Raw genomic sequence first — 23,211 nt, forward strand, 5'->3', positions numbered from 1 at the left:
ATATAAACTACTTTACGTTCAGTCATATTACATTCATTACTTTATGAATATAATTTACAAATTAGTTAGCATTGTTGCTTAAAGGGATAGTTCATCCAAAAATGAAAATTCTGTTATCATTTCCTCACCCTCAGGTTGTTCCAAACCTGTATAAATTTCTTTGTACTGTTGAACACAAAGAAAGATATTTTGAAAAATGTGGGAAGCTAAACAGTTCTGGGGCACCATTTACTTCCATAGTATTTTTTTTAACTACTATGGAAGCCAATGGTGCCCCATAGTGGCCTGGTTACAAACTTTCTTCAAAATATCTTCCTTTGTGTATAGCAGAACAAATAAATTTATACATGTTTAGAGCAACTTGAGGGTGAGTAAATGATAACAGAATTTTCATTTTTGGGTGAACTATCCCTTTAATATCATGCAAAATCTTGTAAAATAAATAGTTGGTTAAATGAATGTAGATTTTTCAACACGACTCTATGGCTTAGTGTTGCCCTTAGGCAACCTCACATTTTTACTTTCTCAAAAAAAAAAAAAAAAAAAACTCATTCTGTATGATTTATAAGCCTTTTGAATAATGGGGACATGGGGAAATGTCCTCATAAGTCACCCTCACCTTGTAATACCTATGTCATACCCATGTCATTATGCAAATTCGTGTCCTGATATGTCACAAACACACACACACACACACACATTTTATGATGGATATATTGTCAGGGATCCCCAAGCTCCCAAAAAATGGGATGAAATTTTTTTTTTCCCCAAAAAATAAAAAGTCGTGCCATAGAGGGTTAGGATTGAGTTGCATGTAGAGTGTACTAAAAGAGAAGCATACTTAGTACACATGGTATACTAATAGATAGGTCTAGATTTTCTTGAAATTTGTTGGTAAATGTGGACATGGATGCAGTTTTCAAAGACACATTTTATCGTTTGCTAACTTGATTTTTAATAGCGTGACGCTAATTTTGTATCATAATTAATATGGTTGAATTCAAAACAGCATACTAGCATACTACTCTTACTATTTATGTCGTGTATAAAATATGACAGAAATAGTAAGAATAGTATGCTGACACCTACAGAAGTTGTCCGCACACTACTACCGCAAAAATAATAATAATAAAAAAAAAATCCGACTTGGAGACTAGTTTTGAAAACCCGGCTGGAGAAGAGAACTAACGATAATATTCCATTCTGACCATTTTCAACAGGGTTGTTTGTGTGGGTAGGACGGTGTATCTTTTCGATCAGTGATTGGACAGAACTGAGGGGTGTCTCCAGGCACTCGATCCTCATTGGTTATCCCGCTCTAAATCGGGATCTCTTATTGGCTACTGTATCTGTCGCTCAGTGGATTCATGCGCAGTGCTGAAGGGAGGAGTAAACAGCAGTGAGTCACAGCTAACAGGCTAGTGTTCCGTTGTAGGTGAGTACTCATATTATTAGCGATAAACTCACAATTCCAAATGGTTTTGTTCATATTAACTTAATAATCAGTTACATCTTTAATGCTGGTTTTGATTATGTTGACGGCGGGGTTCGTGTGTGTAGTGAGTGCGTGTTTAATCACGTGCGTTGAGCTAGCTGAGGCCTGCAGCAGCTCATGCCTGCGCGGGAAAGTCTCATATAAGTGCACGTGCACGTGTGCGATTCCTAAAATAAAACCCACAGCAAATCATAAATACACACTGTACGGCAGAATAGTGATAGAATTGAGTGTATTTGTTAAGTTTTTGTGTTAAACCAGCATGATGAGGCCCAGTGTTGAGGTTCTGAGGTTGTGGAGCGTTTACACGTGACTTTCCTACCGTCGTGTGTCATTTATTACATCTATACATCTATAAACGCATGTATTAATGACGCTGATTTCATATGCAGGCTGTGATCTAGTGTAACCGAGAGCAGTTAACTTACTCCGTTGTACTGCGTTTCCATAAGCTGATGTATGATTTGATGATTAGTACAGGTGTTAAAACATTACGCAGATGTTTAGCTCTTAATATCACCTCTGTTTAAATATATTTATGAGTGTTTATGATGGTTTTCAATGTTAATTCTGTTAGGTTTACTTGTCTTTAGCAGTAGCATTGGCGCTAGGACACGTGCCATGTGCCATCAGCATTCCCATTTACAGTCATCCTTCATATGAGTATGGGAAGGGCTTTTTTTTATGTTTGTTTGGATTATTTAAGTTATTAAAGTTGGGTGTAACAACTGTGCTAGCAAGCTTACACTACAAAGCTCAATTCTAGTAATATTTCAATCGACTGTCCCAGCAATATGGTGTCTATCATGAGAGTTTTCACTGAGAAGGGTCTTTTTTTTTTTTTTTTTTTTTTTAGAAGGAATGAATGAACTTAGATTAAGTACATGGTGTATGAATACAGAAACTGCATATATAGAAACACTTATTTAATTGTTATGAAAAATAATGCCTCAATGCAAAAAATCCTAAACATGGACATGTTTTTTTTTTTCTTGTTAACGTTGGTCTTTGCAGCTTGAGGTTACCACATGAACTTATGAACCTTTTGTTTTATGTGATCTGTAATGCTGTGTTTGGCATTAATGACATCAGAGTTTGTGACATCATCTCCACAGATAATGGACATGAGTACCAGCGAGTGCTTTGGATGTGGCCGCTCCGGACACTGGATCAAGAACTGTCCTAACGCTGGCCGCGGTCGTGGCAGGGGCCGGGGACGAGGAAAGGGTAGGAATGCTGGAGTTGTTTAAACACACTGCGTCTGTCCTGAAGCAGTGCTGACTAATGTGCTCTCTCTCTCTGTCTGTCTCTCTCTGTCTGTCTCTCTCTCTCTGTCTCTCTCTCTCTGTCTCTCTCTCTCTGTCTGTCTCTCTCTGTCTGTCTCTCTCTCTGTAGATCTGTTCTGTTACCGGTGTGGAGAGCAGGGCCACATTGCCAGAGACTGTGAACAGACAGAGGATGGTAAGATGCGCCGTCTCATCACACTTCCGTTAATTACAAATTTTGTAATCTTTTGCATCATTGGTCCTCTACAGTGTTGATTAAAGGGTTTCTGTTGTTGTTTAAACACAGCATGCTACAATTGCCACAGGAGTGGCCATATTTCCAGAGACTGTAAAGAGCCCAAAAAGGAAAGAGAGCAGTGTTGCTATAACTGCGGCAAAGCTGGTCACGTGGCCCGCGACTGTGACCACGCCAACGAGCAGAAGTGCTACTCCTGCGGGGGGTTCGGACACATCCAGAAATTATGTGACAAGGTGAAATGTTACCGGTAAGTCAACAGAAGAAGGCCCATTTCAAAGAAACAGACAAAGGGTACTTTTACGCGACAACAGTGTACTAAAAACTGAAGTTTTTCCTTTGCGTTATTTGCGTACAGACGACAACTTTGTCAAAATGATCCCCATTCACAAGGATCCGTGAAAACAACTAAAAATGCTGTATTATTCATGCCAGGCCAGCAGTTGGCGACGTCACTTTGTAAAGAAACACTACACACCTTTTAGGCTGAACACGTAATGCACATGACGTCACCGTTTTCACAAATTCACGTTTTTCTAGTTTACACGAGACCATAACAGTATTGTTTGCAAAAACTTGCACTTTGAAACCCGTTTTCAGGCCACCAAAACGCTGCTGTCGTGGAAATGAATGACCAAAATGCATAAAAAGTTTTTAAGTAGAAAACGGTGTTGGCTAAACGGGCCCAAACGGGCCTTTTCTAATATTATCTCATATTTCACATAACAGCATTCAATGTTCGTCACACTCTCAGCCCCTCAGATAGCACTTTGGGCAGTGTAATGACTAGGCATTGAGAGCAAAGAAATAAAAATTGGAGAACAGGGATTAGGCCTAGAAGGAATTAATAGGAATTAGTGGGCTTAATACAATATAAATACGAATACGCTACATCAAGAGGAAATATTGTGACATTTAGATTTTAGCTTTCAGATAACTGAGTGCTGTAAAAGCTCTGACAAGTTTATCCTTATCCAGTGATCTCATAACATTGGGCTCAATTGACATCTGGGCAAGTGCGCTATGCAGAATGATTCAAGTTGAACACATCTACGGTCTACATGAGTGAGTCGTTGAGTCATTCATTAGACCGATTCATTCAGTAACGAAACAGCACTGCGTTGCTCTTAGGCGCTCAACTGTGGATCTGTTTCGAACTATTTTCGTTGGCGAAATTGAGAAAAAACTGACAATATTACAGTATTATTACAATATTAATATATACCTGTCAAACTTTCAATGTAAGTCACCTCATTAAAGGGTTAGTTTACCCAAAAATGAAAATAATGTCATTTATTACTCGCCCTTATGCCGTTCCACACTCGTAAGACCTTCGTTCATCTTCGGAACACAAATGAAGATATTTTTGTTGAAATCCGATGGCTCAGTGAGGCCTGCATAGCCAGCAATGACATTTCCTCTCTCAAGATCCATTAATGTACTAAAAACATTTAAATCAGTTCATGTGAGTACAGTGGTTCAATATTAATATTATAAAGCGACGAGAATATTTTTGGTGCGCCAAAAAAAACAAAATAACGACTTACATAGTGATGGCCGATTTCAAAACACTGCTTCAGTAAGCTTCGTAGCGTTATGAATCTTTTGTGTCGAATCATGATTCGGATCGTGTTTCAAACCGCCAAACTGCTAAAATCACGTGACTTTGGTGCTCCGAACCGCTGAATCGACACACTGATTCATAACGCTCCGAAGCTTCCTGAAGCAGTGTTTTGAAATCGTCCATCACTATATAAGTCTTTTTTTTTTTTTTTTTTTTTTTTTTTTTTGGTGCACAAAAAATATTCTTGTCGCTTTATAATATTAATATTGAACCACTGTACTCACATGAACTGATTTAAATATGTTTTTAGTACATTAATGGATCTTGAGAGAGGAAATGTCATTGCTGGCTATGCAGGCCTCACTGAGCCATCGGATTTCAACAAAAAATATCTTATTTTGCGTTCCAAAGATTAACGAGGTCTTACGGGTGTGGAACGGCATGAGGGTGAGTAATAAATGACATTATTTTCATTTTTGGATGAACTAACCCTTTAACTTCTCATTTATTGAACTTGTATAAAATCAATATCACATTTGCAACAGTGCTGATCCCAGTGAAAACAGCACACAGCTCGAAAACAGCTTGTGTGTGGTATTTGTAGCTATCCTATTATAAATATTAAAAACAAGAACTTATACAGGGATATGTTTTGCCCCATATCTTGAATTTTTGGGGCATTTAAAAAAAATTGTGGCATTTTTGCCAGAAAAGGCCTCCTTTTGCATTGGGTGTCAGGTAGGGATGCACCGAAATTTCAGCCGCCAAAAATTATTGGTCGAATTTTTGGCTGAAAGAGAAAAATGGCCAGAAATATGCCTTCCCACCCCTCAGCATTCAGTGCTCAGGTTTCACTCTGGCTCTAGCCGTTATCACTGCGCAGTGTGACGCTCCTCTCTATGTACTTGCGCTCGGCTCAGTTGCTAACGGCCCAAGCAAATGCTCCACTCATGTAACTCTCATACTCATCAGAAAAAAAAGCAAAGTCCGCTCAAATAACGTGTCAACATGAAATTTCTGTGTAGTAGACTTGTTTCTGTTTGCAATAGCCCTACTGGGCTGTAACAGGGTGTGGTATAGCCAGGTATAATGCTGGTAAAATGACGCTCCTTCACTGATCCGCTATACACTGGTGTTGTCACGATACCTAAATTATGACTTTGATGCAATACCTGACTAAAATACCTCAATACCGATACTGAATCAATGCCTTGGCAAAAAGCTAAAACAGCAAAAATAATTGAATAATATGACAGATCTTAAAGGGTTAGTTCACCCAAAACTGTAAATATCTGTCGTTAATACATTTTAACAGGCATAATTAGGTGTGAAAATAACTGATGGAAATATCTATTTGCTAAGCCAACTAATTTGATTCATATATTGGCAAGTACTAAAAATAACGGGCCGTTCTGGAAAAAGTGGTATCGGTGCATCCCTATTTAAAATGATTGAGTTTCATTAAAAAGTCTAACATTAATATAATTATACAAATTTAAAATAAGAAATAATTTTTAAAAAGTCACATCCAGAATTTTTGGTTTCGGCCTAGAATTTTCATTTCGTAGCATCACTAGTGTCAGGGTATTTTTGCGTGTAGTATTCGAACAGTATTCACCATGTGAGTGTATACTATGGATGTCATTGTAGACTCATTTTGTTGCTGATAGCTATGTGGCTATTTTTAACAATGTGTCCTTTTAGGTTCAGCAGAAAAGATATCAGCACACAAGTTTGGAATGACATGAGCAATAGTACATAACATCTTTACATTTTGAACTACTACTACTACTGCTGAACAGTGCTGAATGAAAGGCTTGAATTTGTCAGAAAACTGAAATGCGTGTTGATTCACAGGTGTGGTGAGATTGGTCACGTGGCAGTGCAGTGCAGCAAGGCCACTGAGGTGAACTGCTACAACTGCGGCAAGACCGGTCATCTGGCGAGAGAGTGCACCATTGAAGCGTCTGCGTAACTCCTTTCCTCTGCCGCCCCCTCCTTTCCTGATTGATGGTTGTTTCTCTTCTCTAAATCCTCTTCATTGGCCAAAGCCTGGCAAACAGAGGCCTTTCCCAGGCCAGTGAGCAGCTTTGAGTTTTGTTTTTTCTTTGTTATAAAGAAGAGGGGTAAAAAAAAAATCATATTGCGTTTAAAATGAGATGTTTATTTAGGTAGAGGTGTAATGTATGACGCTCGGTTAAAGGACCCCTTTCCATGCCGCTGGTGAGAAGATCCGTTACTGGGACGTTGTGCGCCATGGGGGACCTCTGGGATCACAGAAGTGAACCTCAGATGAATTGTAAGAGAGAAGTCAGGTGAAGAATCAATTCTGGCGTTTAGTTTTCTTTTTGTGGTTATATGGAGAAGTGTAAGCTGGCTTAAGAGGACAGACAAAACCATTGTCATCGCAGGAGGTCCATTACGGCAACGTGTCTGTCTATGGAAATGTTATATTGATATTTTGGATTAATTAGAGTTTCAGAAGTCATATTTTCTTTTTCTTTTTTTTTTTTTTGGCATTTTTATTTTGTTTGGCATTTTCTAAAGTCATGTTTGCAGGTTCATCAACCGATGCTTGTTAATGCTGGAAGTTGCAGAGTAATTTTAGTCCTTTCTACCTTAAATTATCCAGAACAATAGAGAGACGTGGAATTAGCAACAATTTGCAAAAAGAATGTTTTCACAGAAATCAGATATTTTTGTACAATATCACTTGGACTACTGTAAGAATATCAGTGCTTGTATTCAGTTTTTAAGTCGGAGGAAATTGCAACTTAAGTCCTAGAACATAGATATGTAATTTTAAACTGTCAATAAAGCTGGAGGAGGATGGGGAGTCTGCCTGAATTCATGAGTTTATGATCTAGAAAAATATGAAATTGTTCTATTGAGATATAAATATCAAAAGCAACTTAATTTATCAAGTGCATTTAAAAAAAAAAAAAATCACTTATTACATGTTAACAGACAATTGGCCCATTTAGTGATAACATGCATTGAAAAGTTTACACATTAAAGGTCTATTATGCTTTTTGAGCATGAAAAAGTTCTGCAAAGTTCCTCCAGCGAGAGTTATTCTCTATATCAGTGTCACTGTTTCGGAACTCCCTGAAATACCTCGGTGCTTCTCAACACTCAAATGGGTGCTTCCTCGTTCCTCTGTCCTCCAGCCTGTGACCCGGAACATCTCTAATTGCACCATGAGGAGTGAGGATGAAAAGGTGTATCCTATGTGGAAGTTTTTCTTGTCGAAAAACCTGAGCATGGATATATTCTCCTTCCCCTTCACATCTGTCACAATCATTTTAATTTATGCTTTGCCTTTGCAGTTTAAATAAACCATACATCTCACATGTTTCAACAGGGCATCTTGCTTATTATACATTTCTTCAAAAATACATTTCCCAAGAACTTTATTGAACAATGTAAACCTAACAACCATAAATTGCCTAGTAAAAATAGAAAATTTCTTCACCAGACAACAGACAAGCTTCATAAAAAGGACAAAAAAGGTAAAATAAGTATAAAAAAAAAAAAAATGACTAGGGGTTTTTTGCAAGTTTAAGACCGTCTTATCAAATTACAGAAGTTCAAGGCATTTGTTTTGTTCATTAATTTTAGCAAAAAGTAGTAATGACAGTTCCTTGTGAAATATGAAAAAACTTGGAAGTGTTTTCAGGAATCTATTCCTATGTAAAAAGAATTTTCCAATTATAGTGATTGTTTATTGCTAAGTCATGTGTTTCATCTTTTTTAAAAGTACCAAATATTACATTTTCTGATTTAACATTAATGTATTAACTGACATGAACATGAGCAATACATTTGTTACAGTATTTATTAATCTTTGTTAATGTTAGTTAATAAAAATACAGCTCTTTATTGTTAGTCATATATTCCCATTTCATTACTTCACATTGATTTAACTAATGTTAACAAATCTGATCAACACAAAAAGAGCAATTGTTAATTTCCAGACCAAATCAACATAAAAATCCTCTGGAAGGATATACTCCATTAAGACTTTTAAAGTGGACTTCCTTTGCTTCTGGTACAACTGGGAATTTAAAATATTTTCTTCTTAAAATCTAAACTGGAAAATTATTGAAAAATTTAATTAAATAAAAATATATAATTCTTTTTCTGGATTGTTGTATTGGGTAAATTTTGGTTAGTAAGAGCAATTCCATTCATCAAAAGCTTAGGAAGAAAAGGTTACGTTAATTTGAGAGAAGTTGTTATACTGTTTTTTGTCAAGTAAATTAAATTTTGAACAGAAAGTCTCAAAAGACATAACTCCAGTATTATCTAATACGTGCATCTCAGACCATATTCCTTTTTCCCACCAGTTTTTGTAGAATAGAAATTTATTCTGAAATACCACACATCTACAGTTCCACAAAGGGACGTTATGGAGCCTGAAGTTGTGCTTATAGTCATCATCATTTTCTAATAAAGTAAAACCTGCTAGTGAAACACTGATAACAGAGTTTTTAAGGTCATAATTACATCTGAAGAGGAAATTGATGCCTCCTTATTTCATACAAATTAGGTTGGGAATATGAAACTATAAACGATTTTGACTATGAGATGATTAAGTGAAGTATTATCCTTTGTAATGTGTATAGCTAGGTATATAACAGTATCTTTACAGGAATATTGTAAAAAGTAGACAGTACAGTTATGAACCAGTAGTAATTCACATTTTTTAAGATTTAATTTTATACCAGATGCCCTAGAGCAGGGGTGTCCAACCCTGCTCCTGGAGAGCTACTGCCCTACAGATTTTAGCTCAAACCCCAATTAAACACACCTGAACCAGCTAATCAAGGTGTTCAGGGCTGCTTGATAATTACAGACAGGTGTGTTGGAGCAGGGCTGGAACTGAAGTCTGCAGGATGGTAGCTCTCTAGGAGCAGGGTTGGACACCCCTGCCCTAGAGAAAAGCTCCATAGTTTGGAGAATTTTTGGGACTTGGTTAATGTTTTTCAGGATTATGGTTGTGTCATTAGCCAATTGGCTGATGAGCTGTTTGCCTAACACTGTTAATTTTTCAAAATCATATTTTTTTATAAGAATGAGCATTTTGGCTGCGACAAAAAAGAGCTGGGGAGAGATGGGACAACCTTGTTTGATTCCTTTATCAATTAAAAAAATCTTGGAGATGTACCCTGTGCTAATAGAACTGTGCTATTAGTGTCCTTAAATTAATTTGACTAGATCAATCAATTTTTCTCCTAATCCAAATCATTCAAGTACGAAACATACATTTGTGTTCAATTGTGTCAAAAGCTTTAAACAAATCTAAAAATCAAATAAAAGCTTCATCTTTTATTAAATACTCATAATTCAGTATGTAAAGCACAAGTTGTACGTTATTGTGAATTTGAGCACCCTTTTACAAACCTAATCTGTGTAATTTAGTTTTTTATCTGTTGGCATAAATATGAGTTATAGTCGTTATTAAGCAGGGTTATGGGTCTAAGATAGTCTATTAATTTAGGATCTTTTCCAGGTTTGGGGATGAGAGTGATGATCCCTTGCTTCATAGTAGTTGCAATAGTGTGGGATTCAGATATTTCTTTTAACATCTGAAAAATAAGGTCTTTAAGATGCTCCCAAAAATGCCTTTAGAAGTTACTCATTCATCCATCTGAACCTGGTGATTTGTCTAATGAGGAACATTTCATGGCTTTTCCCACTTCATCCATACTGATATCTGCTTCACATACATTTTTTAAGTTTAACCCTACAGTGGTGAGTTAAAGCAGAAGGTCTAAATTCAGAGACTAACCATAAAACTATTCTAGATTTGAATGAACCATCAGGTTTAAGCCAGGTGAAGCATTAACAATTAACAAATGTTTAACTAATGAACCTTATTGTAAAGTGTTACTGATATCTCTGATATTTTAAAGGAGATCTATCAAGTCATTTCTCTTTCACCATATTAAAATCACCTCCGAAAAGTAGGATACTTTTGACAAATCCTTTACAACTTTTGTAACATCAGCAATCAAGATTTTGTTTTGGTTATGGTTGTTATATCCATATAAATTTCCCACAATAAAAATAAAAAAATCATCTATTTCAAAAACACAGATTGTCCAATGACCACAAGTATCCCTAACAGTGGTTAAAATCTTACCAGGGAAATTTGTTTAAATGTATAGCAATGCCTACTGACCTATTAGTACCATGGGAGAAAAGTATTTTATCTCCTCACTGGTTTGACCAGAATTTTTCATCCAAGGGAAAAGAATTAGCTTCTTGGAGAAGAAAACATTGTGCTTTTTCATTTTTACAAAAAATGAAAATTGATTTTCTCTCTTAGACCCCTAGTTTTGAGTGGAACATAAGACAACATCTAAGAAAACATAAAAAATACGCAAATTAGTTTTCTGGACTTAAACTCTTGCAGGGCCCCTATCAAGCATTATTAAATGCAATCAAATTAGCTGTAAATAAACATTCTGTTCCTCAAATTAAAGATCTAAAGTGAACATTTTATTAGCTTAGTTTCAAGCTTTTCTACCTCTTTGAAATGTAAAAAACACTTTAATCTCTAAAGCCTTAAAACTTTAAAGTATTACTGTGAAAAGAGGCAAGTAAATAAATGAGCTGATGTAAAATTAACAAACTGACTTAAAGAATTTCCTCTTTTTTCACCCTTCAAACTGAGAACTCACAAAAGTAACATCATCCCTTTTTAACTACAACAGAGTAAACAAGTAAGACATCTGTATTGCAAACCCCTCCATGTTGTTGTTGTTTTTGGCATATGCCTACCAACACAACATCATTGCCATAGAAACCAATGCAGATATTCCAGAAAACGAAAGAGCAGCATCGGGGACACAAATCGGATCTGAACAGTTAAGATACACATTGTGGACGTCAATATTTTTAGATCAGATTCCAATCAGATACACAGATTTGGACTAACTGTGTGAACGTAGCCTAAAGGGCCCAGGCTGCGAGTCCCGGTTGTTCAAAAATAATCTGATCAAATTTCGGCTATCGGATTAGATCAAATCTTTAAAATTGGTTGTTAAAAAAAGGATTCTTAAATTGGATTAGATCATGTAATCCATTTTGGCCAGCCCAAGTATGGTTCTTGGACTAGTAGCTCTAGGAGGGCTCTCCTTGGGAGATTCTTACCAGGAGTGACCTTCTGTCTCAGGTGTAGGGCTCAATACAGCACCCCTGACCTGAGATATGGAAACTGTGGGGATAGCTCCAGAGGGGGACCCACTCGTAGATGCCGGTCTCTCAACCGAGGTTGTTGAGGTCATCTTGAATGCTAAAGCTCCCTCTACAAGTAGGCAGCTCTTAGCAGCGTGGTGCGAACAGTGTCATTTGTATCCAGTCCACTGCCCAGTTGGCCCGTTGCTGGAAAATTTCTTCAAGAGCGGCTTTTGGCAGTGCTGGCCCCTGCAACACTTAAGGTGTATGCAGCAGCCATTGCCACAGGACACATGTTGATTGATGGCATGTCATTAGGAAGGAATTCCCTAATATCTTGCTTCTCACGTGGACCCAGACAGATGAGGCCTATCTGCCCATTAATAATTCCTTCCTTGGATCTTTCTATAGTCCTATTAAGTGTTCCATTTGAACCCTTGGTGTCAGCATCTGAGAAACCTTTGGTGGCTGCAGGTTCTGCGGCCACAAAGCATCGCATGTCGCATTGGATCAAGGGTGTGATTACTCTAGCCCAGGGTTGGGCAAACTCCACTGTCCTGCAAAGTTTAGCTCCAACCCTGACAAAGCTCACTTGCCTGTAGCCTTCTAGTAATCCTGAAGACATTGATTAGCTGGTTCAGGTGTTTTTGATTATGGTTGGAGCTTAGCTCTGCGGGATAGTGGCCCTCCAGGACCGAGTTTGCCCATCCCTGCTCTAGTCTATGGGATGCGTGGGTTGCCTTCGCCCCTAGAAGTTAAGACCCACTCTACTAGGAATGCTGCTTTGTCTAAGGCACTTGCCATGGCATGTCTTTGCAAGATATTTGTGCTGAGGAAGGCTGGGCCTCACCGCACACAATTATCAGGATTTATAGCTTAGACATGGATTCGACCCCAGGTTCTAAGATCCTTTTGATTTGCATTCAAAACTTGTGCAAGCTTTGCTTTTTACAGTTTTGTTGGGCAGGCATTTTGCAGTATGGCATAGTGGGTACACAGTTCCCCATAGTGTCAGCTCATGACGCAGCATTGAATTTCCTACGAAAGGTTACGCATGTAACCCTGGTTCCCTTAGTAGGGAATGAGGTGCTGTGTCTCGTTGCCATACTCCAGCCATGCCTGTGCATCTTCCTTCAGACAAGAAAATCTGAAGATGTGATGACACAGATGCCATCTTCTGGTGTTGGTGACCCAACACATCATCATAACCTGCCAATAGAATTAGTGCGATTACACACATGCTTCAGACACCATCATGCCGGAGGCCTTCCCCATGCCATCAGCTCATGACGCAGCTTCTTGTTCCCTTCTTAGGGAACCAGGGTTACATGAGTAACCGAGATGTTTCTAACAATTGTTTCTGTTTATTTGTTGTTGGGCAGATAATGGATCTAACCATTTAAAAGAAACTGAAAATGGAGAAGAATGTTTGTATTGTTTTATTGTGCTGTTTTCTGCCTCTACAGATAAAACACTTCAAGTGACCCCACACTGGCTATTCTACCTGTGTCCCATTTAGAGCAGTGTTAGTATCATTGTAAAATTATTATAGTTTTATTAATATTTTGAATTAGTTTTTATTTGTATATTTTCTGTTTTCATTTTAATAATTCAAGTTAAATTAGGTTTCTTTCAAGGAAAGTCTGTTCACTCAGTGGCCATTTGCAATGCCCCCGGGCAGCTATTTCAGGCATCCAAGACCGAGTCCTATCTTTTTGAATGGGGTAATCCTAAAATCTCAAAACCTGCTTGGCGAACTCACAAATAAATAACATATTTCAAATCAGCAACGAAATCTGACATGAACTGCCCCATAAATGTTGTTTCTTATGCTCAAATAGCTTTAAAAAGCGTATTTTTCAGGCTAGATGAGCCAATGTGCATGTGCAGGTCCTAAGCACAAGTCTCAGGTTTCTATGGGAATAAAATATGTAGATATGATTTTTATTCATTTTTATTTCAGTTATAGTTTTATTTATTTGAGTACTTCAAGTTAAACTAAACTAAAATGAGAAATGTTGTCTTGGCAAGTAGCAAAAATAAATACTTTTTTTAATTATTTCAATTAATTTGTATTTCAATAGAGGTTGTTTTTAATTTTATTTTATTTTTTACCACAGTATACTGACAAAAATCCACCTTGCAGAGCAAAAGTATAAATAAATGTAACTGGCAAGATTTGAGAACTCACAAAAGTTTTGATCTCAGTCCATGTTACATATTGTATACAATAACACTACGCACAAGCAATGAAGGCATTAGTGTACGGTTTTTCACGGTACTTTGATCTTGATGTTGTGTTGCTTGTGCAGGACGTCCAGTATCTGAGGGAGAATCTCCATGTTGAGTAAAGGCTTGTCAATGTCATCAGTTCCTGGGCTCAGTGACCCAATACTGCATCTCATCCTCAATCTGTGTTTGGGTTTAAGTGATCGGAGAGATTCTGCCTCAAATCCAGTGTGTCTTGCATCGATTCCCAGAATAAAGGCAGAGTTTCTCGCTAGTTGCATGCACCACAGCAGCAAACCGATGAAAAAGCAAAGCATTAAGCATAAGATGGCATTATAAACCCATCCAGAGCAGTCATCAGAGACACAGGAAGATAAATCAGCATCAGTGAGCTCATCAATGGGCCTCTGGGCTAATTCTGAAGGACTGGCACACACTGGCATCACAGAGATGGCTTTATTCCTCTTTAGCCATTGTCTGAAGTACAGGATACTGCAGTCGCAGTGGAAAGGATTCCCAGATAGATTGGCCAGCTGAAGATTGTGGAGCATGTCTAAATGCCCTGGAGTTACGGTGGTCAGGAGGTTGTTCTGCAGCAGCAGTTCTGTGATGCTGGAGTGAAGTTGAGGGATAATTCTCAGGCCCTGTGCGCTGCAGTTCATCCTCACTCTTTCAGACGGTACAGTCACGCACCTGACGTGTACAAAGACTGAGCACAAAACAAGATAAAAGACCATCCTGTGTGAAGAAACCACATAGATTTGACAACAGTTAGAACAGTTATCTTCAGAAGCAGAGAGCTGTGTGTACATGTTTAAAATTCCAACTAATTGCGCAATAAAAATCCTACAAGTCTGAGTAGTTTCTATATATGTCATTCATTTGTCTTTGGGTACATCTGATTCACTTGGCTGTAGAAAAGAGGTAAAATCCTCTCGACGTCAGAAAGGCCTGTCTGTTCATAAATATGGTTATATAAGTATTTATAAACACCATCAAGTAATATTAAACAAGTACAAGGAATTTATGTCATTAATTACTCGCCCTCGTGCCGTTCAACACCCATAACCGGCCAGCAGCCATATCACCCCTGGTTAGTACCTGGATGGGAGACCTCCTGGGAAAACTAGGTTGCTGGAAGAGGTGTTAGTGAGGCCAGCAGGGGGTGCTCACCCTGTGGTCTGTGTGGGTCCTAACACCCAAGTATAGTGATGGGGACACTATACTGTCAAAAAGCACCATCCTTCGGATGAGACGTTAAACCGAGGTCCTGACTCTCTATGGTCGTTAAAAATCCCAGGATGTCCTTCGAAAAGAGTAGGGGTGTAACCCCGACATCCTGGCCACATTTGCCCATTGGCCTCTATCCATCATGGCCTTCTAATCATCCCCATATATACTGATTGGCTTCATCACTCTGTCTCCTCTCCACCAATAAGCTGGTGTGAGGTTGGCGTTCTGGCGCAATATGGCTGCCGTCGCATCATCCAGGTGGATGCTGCACATTGGTGGTGGTTGAGGAGATTCCCCCTTCAATATGTAAAGCGCATTGAGTACCCAGAAAAGCGCTATATAAATGTAATTAATTATTATTATTATCATAAGACCTTCATTCATCTTCAGAACACAAATTAAGATATTTTTTATGAAATCCGAGAGGTTTTTTTTTTTATCCACAATAGAAAGCAATGGAATTACCACATTCAAGGTCCAGAAAAGTAGTAAAGACATTGTTAAAACAGTTGACGTGACTGCAGAGGTTCAACCTTAATGTTATGAAGTGAGAAAAATACTTTTTGTGTGCAAAAACAAAACAAAAATAACAACTTTTATCCAACAAATTCATCTCTACCCTCAGACTCTTGTGCAGTTGCAGCAGAGAATGCTGTTCAGTGCTTCCAGGTTCTTTTGTTTTTGTTGCTTTCTTTTGAGGATATAAAAACTTAATTTGTGTTCTGAAGATGAACAAAGGTCTTACTGGTTTGGAACGACATGAGGGTGAGTAATTGATGGCAGAAATTTCATTTTTGGGTGAACTAACCTTTAAGTGTAAAGCTCTATCAACAGCATCTGTGACGTGTTCCCTACAGAGGGAGCATGATAAGACTCCCTCTCTACTGAACAAGCTACCAGAACAAAGAAAATCAGTGTTGAAATGTTTTTCCTTCCCTCGAGTCACTATCAGAACTGAACTCTGTTTGCATCATTGGTCATTATTTTCCTGTTTATCATGGTAAATCTGCTTTGAAACAATCTGTGTTGTATAAATCACTATAGAAATTAAGATGTCTTGACTTGACTACAGTAATCATACAATACTGATATTAATAAGACAATCCCAACTCAAATCAGCACTTTAGCTTTCTTAACATTTCAAAACTGTAAACACAATTTTGTTGTTGTTTGTCACAGATGTTTTCCATAGAGCTTAAAGGATTAGTCCACTTTCAAATAAAAAAAATCCTGATAATTTACTCACCCCCATGTCTTCCAAGATGTCCATGTCCTTCTTTCTTCAGTCGAAAAGAAATGAAGGTTTTTGATGAAAACATTCCAGGGTTATTCTCCTTATAGTGGACTTCAATTGTCTCCAAACGGTTGAAGGTCAAAATTACAGTTTCAGTGCAGCTTCAAAGAGCTTTAAACGATTCCAGACGAGGAATAAGGGTCTTATCTAGCGAAACGATCGGTCATTTACTAAAAAAAAATCAAAATGTATATGCTTTATAGGCACAAATGATCGCATCACAAGTGCTTCCACCAGAACGCGATTCTGTATTCTTCAAAAAGCTTGCGCTGAATGCCCTACGCCTTACTTATTCTACTTACGGAACGAACGCGGCACCAGTTCCGTTTTTTCCGTAAGTTGAATAGGGAAGGCGTAGGACATTTAGCGTAAGCTGTTTGAAGAATACAGAATCGCGTTCTGGTGGAAGCATTTGTGATGCGATCATTTGTGCCTATAAAGCATAAACATTTTGATTTTTTTAAGAAAATGACCGATCGTTTCGCTAGATAAGACCCTTATTCCTCGTCTGGTATCGTTTAAAGCCCTTTGAAGCTGCAGTAAAATTTTTATTTTGACCTTCAACCGTTTGGAGACCATTGAAGTCCACTATAAGGAGAATAATCCTGGAATGTTTTCATTAAAAACCTTAATTTCTTTTCGACTGAAGAAAGAAGGACATGGACATCTTGGATGACATGGGGTTGAGTAAATTATCAGGAAATTTTTATTTGAAAGTGAACTATTCCTTTAACTTGTATTGATCTTGAATTGGAGTTCAAAAATAAAGCACAAGGATAATTTAGTTAAATCTAAAAATAACTCCTGAAAAAATAAGTCATGGCAACAGACAGGCCTTTAAGCAGAAATGCCAGATTCAACACTCTTAACTGTAACAATTAAATGTACCGTATTTGTATACTTAAGTCACACTTAAAAAAAAGTGTAAAAAGGCAGATGTGTGTGTATATTGGATGTAAGACTTACATTTTAGCATATGACAACATCTGGGGGTGTCTAATAATCATCCTGCCTGTAGGCGGAAAGAGGAACATCCACAGTTCTTCTTTAAAATAGGTATTACTGGTGCTGTAAACCGTAAACCACTGGAAATGTTTTTCCTATTTCTAATAGTTTCTGTTGACCAATGAGAGCTCTAGGAGCGTGGTGGGTCATGTGATCATCACAGGGGTGGCCTGTGTGAGCAGGGGATAAGACTATCTGCCAAGAGCACATTAGAAATGCCCTGCGTGTTTATATCTGTACTTGAGATGAGTTCAAAACTATTCAAAACTGAATAATTTGCTAAAAAGTACATGATCATCAATGAGAAATGTTTAGCCTGCAGTGGGTACACGCCACTTAAGCAAAAGTGACTCTCATTACATTTCATACTCATTATTGCTTACATTTAACAACACTTGTTACACTACAACACTTCCTAAATGTAAATATAACAAGGTATATATCAAATATCATTTAAATGTGATAATGATAGACTACTACAGGGTTTCCCAAATGAGGGTTTGTACACAAACCCGCAATGGTATCGTTTTCAAAAACTTTCACTTTAAAACCTGTTTTCAAAAGTTTGCATTTTCAGGCGCCCAAAATGCCGTTGTCATGTAAATGAAAGGCCAAAACACATAAAAACTTTTCTGTTTTAAACCACAACCATCCAAACAATTCCCCACAGACAAAATCAAGCCCCGTCCTACATTTGGTCTTGTTTCAGAAGCGTTTCACTCAAATATACGACACAATAGGGAATAAAAAGACTATCACAACTTGTTTCATGCCTACTTTAAACTTAAATCTGTTAAATAACTTCAGGAAATGTTTTATATGTTATCTAAACACACCTGAAACACACACACACACACACAAAACCTTTTTTTAACTAAGCAATTTAACCAAGATATTTTTTATATAAATCATTTGAAAATAAAGACACAACGTCATATATTCATTTTATTTTATGCTCTGAATGTCATCACAGTTTGAGTTTTACATTGACTGTACACTGACATAGATAACCATTACATTAAAAAAAAAAAAAAAAAAAAAAAACTCAAATTACAAGCATTCTCTGTTCTACAACAACTAAATAGAACAATGGCGTTTATGAGCCATTTCTGAGAGGGGTTGATTTGGACAGTGTGATGATAGCAGCCTGTGAGAAGAGAGACATACAGACAGATGGGAACACGAGATACTGTACACACTATATACACTATGAGTTCCTAACGTGGTCCCCTAATATATTATTATTACTGCTCAAATGTGTCTTTACAAGCCCTCTTTACATGGGCTAATGGTGGTTCACATGATCTGTATTGATCTCTGCAGTTACACACGACAGTACTGAAACATGAGATAATGCTGAGATGAAACATAAAAGGGCAGAATAAAAATATACAGTATCATAAGAAAGTGAAATAAAGAGTTCAGGCTGTGTTTTGCATTTGAACCTTCAGTGCACATTGCTGGGGTCTCGCCTGTCAATCAGATTATTATTAATAATTATTATTATTACAGTTATTAACATTTTATGCAGAAAAAAAAAATCTTTGGAAAGTGTTAGTTTGAAGTAATATTATAAATACAAGAGCTTTTAAATTTCCTGTTAAAGTCAACATGAAACGACGTTCACGAACCCATTTTACTTCCTTGAGTGAAACTGAATATTAAACCCTTTATTTTCTTTGAATGAATCGCACACAATAAGACCAGGAACGTCTTTAGAAAGTAAACCGGGTGAGTTTTGGTTTCATGTTGACTTTAGTACACCAGAATGAATATTGCACTCAATATATGTGATATGTTCAAAAGAAAACCTAATGCTTTGGTTTGGGGTCATGAAAACATGATTACAAAACTGTGATACTGAAAAAAACTGTGAAAAATTGTTCTTCAGTTTTCAGCTTATATATCTGATCAGAATGCTTCATTTCACAGACCAGACGTTCATTTCTAAAGATATACATTCCTCTAAACATACAGACGCTTGCATAATATAGCAGAATATTCACCTGAAACAATCTCCTGGTTAAAGTAAAAAAAAAAAAAAGAGTACTTTTTACATGATTGCACTTCATTGCCATGGTAACACTGGTTTATTTTCTATAATAAATAAACACCCAAGAACAACATCGATAACAAATCACAGTTAAAGCCTAGCCGATCACTTTGACGTCGCATTCGATGGAAAAACACTCGTTTGATGAGAATCTACACGCCACTATGCTGAAGTAATGCTTTAGTCATCTTGACCAACATATTGCACTTATGAAGAAACAAGAGCAATCTTTAATATATAGAAAAATAATCCAGTCACTGGCCCTCAGAAGTCCTGTGCATAACTCCAAAGGAAAAGAAAAATATGGGGGAAAAAACCCAAAAAAAGTTCTTTTAAAAAATCTAGCTCCAGACATGCAAACATATTTTATCATCTCCTCAAAACCCTTACTGTGAGATCATGTGACGCTGTACTAGCAGCTCGAAGCGCCACATTATACTGCGTTTGTGCTTCAAAATCAGCTTATATTGGGTCACAATGGAAGGTTTCTAGTAGCATACTCCTTTACATATGACTTTGACTCAAACTGACCAAGATATTGTTCTTAAAAAGTTCTGAATACATTTTTTAACATCGCTTTTTGCTTACAATGGTTTGAGTTGCACTACTGTACTACTATACTACACACAAACACACAGCTGATGGGTGCAATGGTCATTGGCACGTTGATTTATGATTGTTAGACAACATATAGAGCTGTCATCTACAACAAATACAGCGTTAGAACATCTACTCTGTCATTCTGCTAGTCTGAATGAATATCAGTCTCAAAAACACAATGTTTGAATACAGGCAAACCTACTATTTCATTGTTTGTGTTTATATCTTCTGTGGGGTGAATCTAACAAAACCCATCGAGATCAGCAAAAAACCTTGCAAGAAAATATTTTGCATAAAGGCAACAAAGCCTAATTTTAGGACCATTAAGATTATTTGTAGATTGATATTCTAAGCACAATTTTGCATACTCATAAAAAAAAGAAACATTTTGTGAATCCTATTAGAATTATATTACTGCAATATGGAAAAAATGTATTATTTGAATTGAAAAATATTTATACAGCATGATAATATTTGTTCTACTGACTATAAATAAGTTTAATACTTATTCTGCTAACCTAAACCTACCAGCCTACTAATACTCTAATGAGAGTTAGTTGACATGTAGTTGCAAAGTTACTTATAGTCAGTAGAACGTCTAAAGTGGACCACTGAAATGAAGTGTTACCAAAAATAAATAAATAATAATAATAATAACAACTTTAAAATGTAGTACAGTAATAAATAAATGCAAAGTGTCATGAAAATATCACAATCAGTGTTGGGTTTAATGCATACTGTAAATTAATTACTCTTCCCTTGAAAATGTAAAGTAAGGGATTACTCTTGATTTTTCTGTAATTTAATTACAGTTACTTCTGATGTAATTGCACTATACTCTATAGAACAATTCTATATAAAACAATAGTGTATTTAACATCAAAATGTAACATTTAATGGTAACATTCATAGTTTTAATGTAACCTTCTCCCTTTAAATACTTCAGTTTAAGAATAATTTATGCAATTTCATATTATTTATTTGAAAGAACTGAAAGAGCAGTTTCATGTCTATCCTTGTGTTGATATGGGATTTGTTTAAGATGTAATTAGTAGCTAGTAATTGATTACTTTTTTTTAGAGTATCTTACCTAACACTGGTCACAGTGCAATAGATCTTAACGGTCCTTGATTTTCTTTATGCAAAATATAATTTCTTAATTATAATCTTGTGTCATTCACCTATAGGCAGAATGCTAAAAGTATGAAAGACAGATGCTATTTCTGCACATGCGTTGCTCCTTCCGCACTGCTCGGGTTTGGCTGGTATGGCTGAGTTTTCAAGTGTCCGTTTAAAGTTAAAGGATTAGTTCACTTTCAAATTAAAATTTCCTGATAATTTACTCACCCCCATCCAAGATGTTTATGTCTTTCTTTCTTCAGTCGAAAAGAAATTAAGGTTTTTGATGAAAACATTACAGGATTTTTCTCCTTATAGTGGACTTCAATGGTCTCCAAACGGTTGAAGGTCAAAATCACAGTTTCAGTGCAGCTTCAAAGAGCTCTAACCGATCCCAGACGAGGATGAAGGGTCTTATCTAGCGAAATGATCAGTCATTTTCTAAAAATTGTTTTAAAATTATATATGTTTTAACCATAAACGCTTGTCTTGAACTAGCTCTCTTCTTCTTCTTCTCTATTAGAATTCCGGCAGTGTAGACACTGCTAAGTGTATTACTGCCCTCTACAGGTCAAAGTTTGAACTAAATTCTCATATACAATATGCTTGTGCAAGTATATAACAATTAGTTCAAACTTTGACCTGTGGAGGGCAGTAATGCACTTAGCAGTGTCTACACTGCCGGAATTCTAATAAAGAAGAAGAAGAAGAGAGCTAGTTCAAGACAAGCGTTTGTCGTTAAAACATATATAATTTTAAATTCTTTTTAGAAAATGACCGATCGTTTCGCTAGATAAGACTCTTATTCCTCGACTGGGATCGCGTAGAGCTCTTTGAAGCTGCACTGAAACTGTAATTTTGACCTTCAACCGTTTGGAGTCCACTGAAGTCCACTATAAGGAGAATAATCCTGGAATGTTTTCATCAAAAACCTTAAGTTCTTTTCAACTGAAGAAAGAAAGACATAAACATCTTGGATGACATGGGGGTGAGTAAATTATAAGGAAATTTTCATTTGAAAGTGGACTACTCCTTTAAGGTCAGACCAGTGTGCTGACGGCGCAGCGTTTGCTGATCATGTGCTGATCTGTGTGCTGAAGGTTGCTGCGCAGGGCCTGTGAAAGCTGTCTGAAGAGATACCGGCCATGCTGGCTGCGTGTCAGAGGGTGACAGGGCGGAGGCTTCTGGGGGAAGTGACATCGCTGTGAGTGGTGCGTGTGAGACTGGGCGGTGTGGTGCAGGTTGAACGGATGTGGCGTGTGGAGTATGAGGGTGGGATGGGGAGGGAGAGGTGGAGGGCAGCCCAAGACAGAGCGCTTGACCCAAGTGCTGCCAGACAGTGACCCGAGGAGGGAGGAGGAGGAGGAGTTTGGAGCGCTGTGTCCGTCAGGAAACAGATGCTCCCGGAAGGAAGGTTTTCTCTGGCTCAGAGGAGGACCACTAAAGATGGAGTCCTGCGAGGAAAGAGATGTGGACCAAACATCAACAACAACATTTAAAGCCATTCAGCTTACAGTCAACTACATTTTGAACTGGAAATGTATAGTACGAAAAGTGAAGTGAAATACAGATGTGACTGCCCCTTTTAGAGAAGCTTTGGTTTGCTTATCTGTATTTTCATGTTCATTTTCTCCACAGGCATTAATAAAAGTTCCCTTTTAGATCAGACAATTCAATGCTGTCTTAGCAGCTGACACTTTGGGAACTCTGGCCAGGATTCCCATGAGCATCTGGCCATGCATGCTTACATTTCACTTTTACAGGAAACTGAGTGTAGAAAATTGGAGACCGTCCTTCAAAGTGTTGGTATTCATTTTCTTATAAAATGTAACTTTAAAGTGTTTAAAGACATTCTTTTATTGCAGCCTTTTATATCATTTGAATTGTGAGGTGTCTTTTTTTCCAATCTTTTT

At 37.3% G+C, this 23,211-nt stretch overlaps 3 protein-coding genes across 4 annotated transcripts in view; 1 reads left to right on the forward strand and 2 right to left on the reverse strand.

Moving 5' to 3' along the window:
• Window positions 1-1,189: 1,189 nt before the first annotated feature.
• On the forward strand, window positions 1,190-7,416 carry cnbpa (CCHC-type zinc finger, nucleic acid binding protein a). Its single transcript, XM_051879561.1, has 5 exons — window positions 1,190-1,435; window positions 2,611-2,722; window positions 2,891-2,956; window positions 3,068-3,266; window positions 6,438-7,416. The coding sequence occupies exons 2-5, from the start codon at window positions 2,614-2,616 to the stop codon at window positions 6,553-6,555; spliced, it is 492 nt and encodes a 163-aa protein (XP_051735521.1). The 5' UTR covers window positions 1,190-1,435; window positions 2,611-2,613; the 3' UTR covers window positions 6,556-7,416.
• gp9 (glycoprotein IX (platelet)) lies at window positions 7,071-17,651 on the reverse strand. Of its 2 annotated transcripts, XR_007927417.1 has the most exons (3): window positions 17,488-17,651; window positions 8,012-14,732; window positions 7,071-7,967 (listed from the first exon to the last, which is right to left on the reverse strand). XR_007927417.1 is itself a non-coding variant. In XM_051879560.1 (2 exons), exons 1-2 carry the CDS (start codon window positions 17,553-17,555, stop codon window positions 14,039-14,041), a joined length of 762 nt encoding a protein of 253 aa, XP_051735520.1. In that variant the 5' UTR covers window positions 17,556-17,651; the 3' UTR covers window positions 7,071-14,038. The 2 variants fall into 2 exon arrangements, 1 of the variants encoding a protein (XP_051735520.1); XM_051879560.1 differs by having other exon boundaries at window positions 7,071-14,732.
• A 4,630-nt stretch (window positions 17,652-22,281) lies between these two features.
• The window catches only part of LOC127504428 (IQ motif and SEC7 domain-containing protein 1-like), an 83,137-nt gene continuing 82,207 nt past the window's right edge, over window positions 22,282-23,211 (reverse strand). Inside the window, exon 15 of the mRNA XM_051878963.1 lies at window positions 22,282-22,752. Within this exon, the coding sequence (XP_051734923.1) occupies window positions 22,739-22,752 (14 nt within the window). The 3' untranslated portion in view covers window positions 22,282-22,738. The remainder of the gene's footprint in view (window positions 22,753-23,211) is intronic.

Source organism: Ctenopharyngodon idella, chromosome 22 (genome assembly GCF_019924925.1).
Source record: "Ctenopharyngodon idella isolate HZGC_01 chromosome 22, HZGC01, whole genome shotgun sequence".
NCBI classification, from domain to species: domain Eukaryota; kingdom Metazoa; phylum Chordata; class Actinopteri; order Cypriniformes; family Xenocyprididae; genus Ctenopharyngodon; species Ctenopharyngodon idella.

What these genes read in the sequence shown, in the direction of transcription:
- cnbpa (XM_051879561.1), top strand. Translation starts at nt 2,614, where the DNA reads ATGGACATGAGTACCAGCGAGTGCTTTGGATGTGGCCGCTCCGGACAC. An exon ending in GGGCCGGGGACGAGGAAAGG is followed by an intron (nt 2,723 to 2,890) that starts GTAGGAATGCTG and finishes CTCTCTCTGTAG; the next exon opens with ATCTGTTCTGTTACCGGTGT. An exon ending in GACAAGGTGAAATGTTACCG is followed by an intron (nt 3,267 to 6,437) that starts GTAAGTCAACAG and finishes GTTGATTCACAG; the next exon opens with GTGTGGTGAGATTGGTCACG.
- gp9 (XM_051879560.1), bottom strand. Translation starts at nt 17,555, where the DNA reads ATGTTCCTCTTTCCGCCTACAGGCAGGATGATTATTAGACACCCCCAG. An exon ending in ATGTTGTCATATGCTAAAAT is followed by an intron (nt 14,733 to 17,487) that starts GTAAGTCTTACA and finishes TTCTTCACACAG; the next exon opens with GATGGTCTTTTATCTTGTTT.